The sequence below is a fragment of the Prosopis cineraria genome, unplaced genomic scaffold, assembly GCF_029017545.1.
Source record: "Prosopis cineraria cultivar Desert tree isolate PC_DT_omini unplaced genomic scaffold, ASM2901754v1 PC13, whole genome shotgun sequence".
Classification (NCBI taxonomy): domain Eukaryota; kingdom Viridiplantae; phylum Streptophyta; class Magnoliopsida; order Fabales; family Fabaceae; genus Prosopis; species Prosopis cineraria.
The window spans coordinates 39,769,027-39,775,540 of NW_026555344.1; the positions used below are offsets into that span (position 1 = coordinate 39,769,027).

At 31.8% G+C, this 6,514-nt stretch overlaps 1 protein-coding gene across 1 annotated transcript; it reads right to left on the reverse strand.

Annotated features, from left to right (window-relative positions):
- Positions 1-1,394: 1,394 nt before the first annotated feature.
- Positions 1,395-2,134, reverse strand: LOC129291082 (metallothionein-like protein 2). Its single transcript, XM_054928207.1, has 2 exons — positions 1,975-2,134; positions 1,395-1,840 (listed from the first exon to the last, which is right to left on the reverse strand). Exons 1-2 carry the CDS (start codon positions 2,028-2,030, stop codon positions 1,669-1,671), a joined length of 228 nt encoding a protein of 75 aa, XP_054784182.1. The 5' UTR covers positions 2,031-2,134; the 3' UTR covers positions 1,395-1,668.
- Between the last annotated feature and the right edge of the window lie 4,380 nt (positions 2,135-6,514).

A 6,514-nucleotide genomic window follows, 5' to 3' on the forward strand; every position in this document is an offset into this window, starting at 1 on the left:
TGCACAACATGAAAGACGCACTCTTGCATGCCAACGGGCTGCTGCTTCATATTTTAAATCATCTCAGAAATATAATCCCTTACAAATGTAACTTCAACGGCCATATGTGATTGAATTTAATGATTCATAGAGTATTTGATTATTTCCAGAAGTATGAAAAAAATCGGATTGGAAGGGGTCCATCAGATTATCTAATGATTCATGCATATTTGATTATCTCTACCATTTTGATCCCCCGGATTTGGTAATTTTAAAAATATGAATTAATATGAACTGTTAAAATTTAATCTAAATGGTCTATAGCTACAACAGAGGTACAATAAAGAGAAACTGAATAGGAAGAACTAAGTCTCAAAAAAATAGTATTCTCAATGCCTCTTAGAAGCCCAAGAGACGTGGTGTTACAATCATTGATTTTGATGTAATATGACCCCAAACAATTTAGAGCCACGAATCAAATTGGATCGTTTGAATTTTCACGTTTGAAATTGATGCTATACATTAAAAACAAAGAGATATAAATAATATAAAATTCTCTTTGACAATATTTAAGTTCCCATCTGTTGTTTTTGTTTCTTTCTTTGGGGAAAAAAAAATGAAAAATAGTTAGAAAGGCACGGGTTAAGATTCACTGCCCGGGATCAACGGAAAAAGGCGAAACAGATTTCTCCTGTGAAGATTCGATATATAATATAAATGGAGTCAAAAGATGAATCACATAATTAACACTTTGATAAGAAAAGGTTAGAGGGAATCTTTTCTCTTTCTTTCTTTTTTCTTTTTTGATAATAGAGGGAATTCATCGGATAGAGAGAATAAATAGAAGTCAAATTATTAGTCTACCTTTCATCCTCATCACCTCAAAGAAAATAATATCTACTGCCAGTAAAAAATCACATGTGATTCTCAGTTCTCACTTTCTATTTGTTTTCTCCCTTGATTAGGTTGAAAGGGTTCACGTAAAGATAAGAAAAAGACCGGTTATAGATCTGCATGAAGTTCATCTTATTAGCTGAGAATTATAATATACTATAATATAAGAATTTCAAATTTTATCCTTAATAAGATGCGAATAATATAAATTTACATTTTAAACTTAATTAGGGTAAAAAGAAGATAAGATACTCCATCTTTGTCAAAAGAAAAGGATCGAGTGATCAACCACCAACCCAAGGAAACGCAGAAATATTCGCCCAATACTGATTACACCCTCGCTTGAAAAAAAAAAAAGAAGAAGAAGTCGACGTCATGATTCCCAATAATGCAACGGAAAGGAAAAAGAAAATATCTGCATCGTTGCCGTGTGAACCTGGTACTCGTCTCTAATTCCCAGCAATTAGGGTTCATTCCCATCTCACAATTCTCAAGACGAAACTCGTACAAAAGAAAACAAGTAAACAACACAACCATAACACCGATCTTTACACCAACAAGATAACGTCAACATCAATAAGCAGAGATTGAACTTTATGCAAAACAAAACAAACAGAAAACAGAGCAGCCATTAAACCCTAAGGCGCAGGCGGCAACACGAACACAAGAAGCACGCGTACACAAACACTTCCTACATATATATGTGTATGGTTTCTTTTATTTCTGCATCATCATCAACGGGAAGTAATTAAAGGGTTGGTCGTCATCTCTGCTTCTTTCTGATCCACGATTCGATCACTTGCAGTTGCAGGGGTCGCAGGTGCAGTTTGATCCGCACTTGCAGCCCTCGTTCTCGGCGGCGACGCCCATCTCAGCTCCCTCGAACTCCGCCTTCATCGGAGCCACCCCCAGCACCAGAGTCTCCCTGCTTGTCTTCTCGGCGTAGCTCAGGTCTGGGTACATCTTGCTGCACCACATGATATCAAAATCAACCTAGCTCAGTTGATTTCGCAAATCGTGACTTTCATATATGAATCAGGAGAAACCCGAGAAATTTTCCCGCAAAAATATTTAAAGCGATCGATCAGAATTTAATCTTACCTTCCGCAGTTGCAGCTGCTTCCGCACCCGCAGTTAGAGCCACATGAGCAAGACATATTCCCGAGTGAAGAAGGAAAACGGAAGCACAGATATCACAGACACGATTAGTCAAGCGTAGAAACTAAACACACAGATGGTTTCAGAGGCCTCAACGACTCCATTTATAGCGTGGACGAGGATGGATCGGGGCAATCTCTACCGTCCACGTTTCAGAATCGTATGAGTCCTTCATATGGAATAATCTTCTTTTTCTTTTTCTTTGTTTTTTGTTATTTTTGGGTCACTGCCTCGCTTAAATAAAGAGAGAATGACAAATAAAAATTTTTGAAAAATATGAAGAAAATTGTACCATTAAAATTTTAAAATTTATGATTGAAAATTCAGAAATTTATAGCTGTCCTTATTTCACATTAATTTTTTTTACAGTGTTTTCAATTGTCATTCTTAAATAAATCTTCTTCTACCATATTGTTGTGATTGAAGGCGCAATAATTAATTAATTATTTTATTTTTTTATCAATGTCCTCTTAAAAAATGACAAAAAATCTCAAAATACACAAATGATAATTAAGTATCACAAAATGTATTGATTATTATTTAATCCTTATAAACTTGTTCTATATTTTGACAAAATAACATATTTGTCATCAGTATCAGTGGTTATCATGTGTTGAGAAACGACTATTTTAATCAGGCTGTTGATTAAAATGAAATATAAAATAACTACTTCCTTTTAGCAAAAATATGTTTATCATCCATTTAATGCTAATTTTTTTTAACCTACAATCAAATACAATTGAAGTAGTCATTTCTAGAAAGGAAGTAGTCAATTTTAATCCATTTATACATCACATATTTTAGTATTTATTTTCTATTCAATTTTAATAAATGGTCCAATCAAAATAGTTATTTCTCAATGTATAATAATTACTAATCTATAATACTTGTAATTAATTGATAAATAATTTTGCAAAAAGAAAATAGCTATTTTCTCTTTCGTTTTAATAAATAGCTCAACTAAAATAGTCATCCTTATAATAATCAATAAAAAAATATGAAGAATTATATTAAAATTTCACATAAAAAATTAATTATTACAAAGTTTATTAATAATTAAATTAAAATTAAATTACATTGACAATTCAATTGTCAATTAATTTTATAATAATTAATTTTTTTCATATGTTATCTAATTATAATTCTTTTCAAAAAAAAAAGCCATTATCACATTTTGCAGTAGTCAATTGCTATTTGTATATATAGAAATTTTTTCGTCATTCTCCCTGTACCTTTTTTCTGTCATCTATACTCAATTTGCGTTTTTTTTTTTTTTTGGGCCAACCAATTTGCGTTTACTACCTCCTCGTTTATATCGATTGACGTCAATTTATCTCGTACACTCAAACGTGAAATGTCACAACAATAATCAGATAATAATTGTACGTTAAGTTAATATTGTATTATATATGTCAGGTTTCCTCCTCCTTGATAGGACGGTGAGGAGTATTTTCTATCCTTCTAAATATGCTATATATATTTATTGTTATTTTTGTGAACGTCAAAGGTCCCAAGTTACTTTCTATGGATTGGTGTCCACTAGGAATTGGGAATTTCTTTTTGTGCTCTATAGTCTAGATCGACACGATGATCTGGACCATGCATGACAGTCATTGAAAATCAAGGATGAGTCAACGGTTGAGATTTGAGATGGTGGACGGCTAAGTCATGGAAGACAGTAAAGAATTTCTTTTCTTCTTTCCTTTTTTTTGGCCGGAAGCTTCAATAACGTAAGAAAATTGAACACCTTTTCAATATCTATTACCAGTGTCTCACAAAAAAAAAAAAAAACAGACCATCTCTATCACATATCAATGTGTAAATTGAGTGGAAGTTGACTTCAAAATTAATAAATCTAAGGCTTGATTTTAATTTAAATTCCACAAATTTTAATATAACAAAAATTTAAAAGTCCAATCCCCTATTAATTAAATCAATCTAATGTCTCGCACACGAGATGATCCTGTATTGATTTGTTAAGAAATAAAAACTATTGACGGCAGGCCTAGCTATTTTCAAGGATATAGAACTTGAGGGCGGAATCAAATATTCAAATATATTCATATAATGTCATAGGCAATATTGAACAGATGGAGAAACGATTAAATGTAGAGTTCATAAGAAGTCACGTCAACATTTATGTGCCAAGTTTCCTCGAGACACCAACGATATCTGTTTTTGTTGTTGTTCAAGGGAAAATCCAAATCAATTCTTAGGTTTAATCAGATATATAGGCAAAAACATGAGAGACCCATCCAATTATGCTTCAAAAAACTGATTTTTGTCTGTAACTATTGTCCTGAGATGAAAATCTCCGAGAAGCAGCCGGAGCAAGAAAGTCTTCTGGGTAACTTATTCATAGCCTTGTTTAATTGTAAAGAAGAAGGATAATAAATATTTTTTTAAATCTTTTTACAATATCCATTATTAGGTAATTTTATACTATATATGGATACAATTAAACTCAAGATAAGATTTAAATTTGGGTAAGTACTCCATAGACATACATAAAGCTAAAGAATAGAGCTGTGCTCTTCTGTTTTCATAAATTATGTAATTTATTATAATTTAATAATAAATAAAAATATATTGGGTATATGCTCCTATATCAAATTTATTATAACATGCAAAATGTATTTAGAAACTAGAGGTAATAATAAATATCTTTCTCTTTTTTAAATGATTTTAGTATCGGGTACAATTGAAGATAGTTTTCTCAAAAATATTTTTCATATTTACATATATTCAAGCTTATGACCACATACTTACAGCTTGATAATGTATGTAGAACAATGGGCTCTTTCCCCCCCACCCTTCCCGGAGGGGGTGCGGTTGAAACTGCCTCCGGTCACAGTCCTTGGACGTTTTCCACAAGATCAGGACTTGATAATCCATTAATCTGGGCATCGTAATCCATACACAGTAATGTATCGTTCAGCAATTATAATTTCTAAATGTATTTTTTTTTTTTGAAAAATTTGATTGAAAGTCCCCATTCAGTAAATTAATTGTAAAAATGATCGATCTCAAATCATTGTAAGGACTAGTGTCCTTTATAGGTATAAAGTTTCAGTGTCAAGTGTCCAAATTGCACATGGTTACTTAAAATGAAAACATGCAGGAGATTTTATAATATGACTAGAACTTTTTCCTAAAACATGAAATTTTTCAAGAAAAATAAACAATTTTTCTTGAAAACGTGGAACTTTTAGGAAAGAATTTTTCATGGAAACATGTTGATAGATGAAAATGTTAAAAAACATGGAACAAGCATGCATTTTGTTCAAGAAGGCTAGTATACTGAAAGGCAACTTATAGACAATCCTTCTTTCATGTTATGTCCTGTGCAAGTTTTTTAGTTGTCTTCTACATGTGCAATTTTTCTTCTACCATACACATGCTTCTTTAACCATATATATTTTTGCATAAAAATGTTGACGAAATCATGTTTATAAGTTGCCTTTCATCTACTCAAGCTTTCTTCGAGAAAAAGTGTATATATGCTTCATCCATGCTTTCAAATTTTTCTTCTATCACCACATTTTTGGACAGAAAGTGCTTTCTCTCTCGAAAAGTTCCACATTTTTAAATGTTTTCAAGAAAAATTACTTCTTTTTCCTAAAAAAAGTTATACGTTTTGAGGAAAAATTGCGATCATATTTTGAAATCTCCTACTTACATACATACTTTCATTTTAAGTAATCATGTGCAATTTGGACATTTAACATTGAAACTTCATACCTATAAACGACCTTGCTCCTTAAAATGATTTGAGGTCCTTTTACTCAATTAATTTTCTGAATGGAGACTTTTAAAATTTAAAAAAAAAAAAGTTAGAATATCCCTTACCTTTAAGTAAAGACTTTGAAAAAGGAAAATGGGACCCCTACAGATGGCACAACATTCATAAGGTGGGGCCCAATTGAAGTTGGACCGATTGTTGTGGACGCGGAATCACTTTGGAGGTGTGGCCCAAATGCCTCCATCGTTTGTTTTTCTGCACCACAGGATTTTGCAACTGCGATGTTTAATGCTAAAAATATACCATGTGCAATAAGCCAATAAAATGATATATTGGTGCAACTGATAATATTTATGTTTGCAAAATTGCAAGTGCTTTGGAAATCCCGATATGCTAGAAAGACAGCAGTTAGGTGATTGTTTCAAGTCTAAGATATTTTATAATATAAGAGGAAGCCTTTGAATTTCAATATGCATGTGTTGGCCAAAAAAAAAAAATTTCATGGCTCTAGTTACAAATAAAGAACTAGTTATTGGTATTTCATAAAATGTCTTTATATATATATATATATATATAAAAACATGGGACTTTTTTTTATATGAAAAAAAACTGTAAGGAGTGTTAAAAGAGACTACAGGAAGAAAATGGGCTTAACTTAGTAGAACATGAAAGATTACCAGACATTTCAGAGGTTCTCTATATTTGTGCTACAATTTTACCATTGTCTTCCCCAGAGACGGA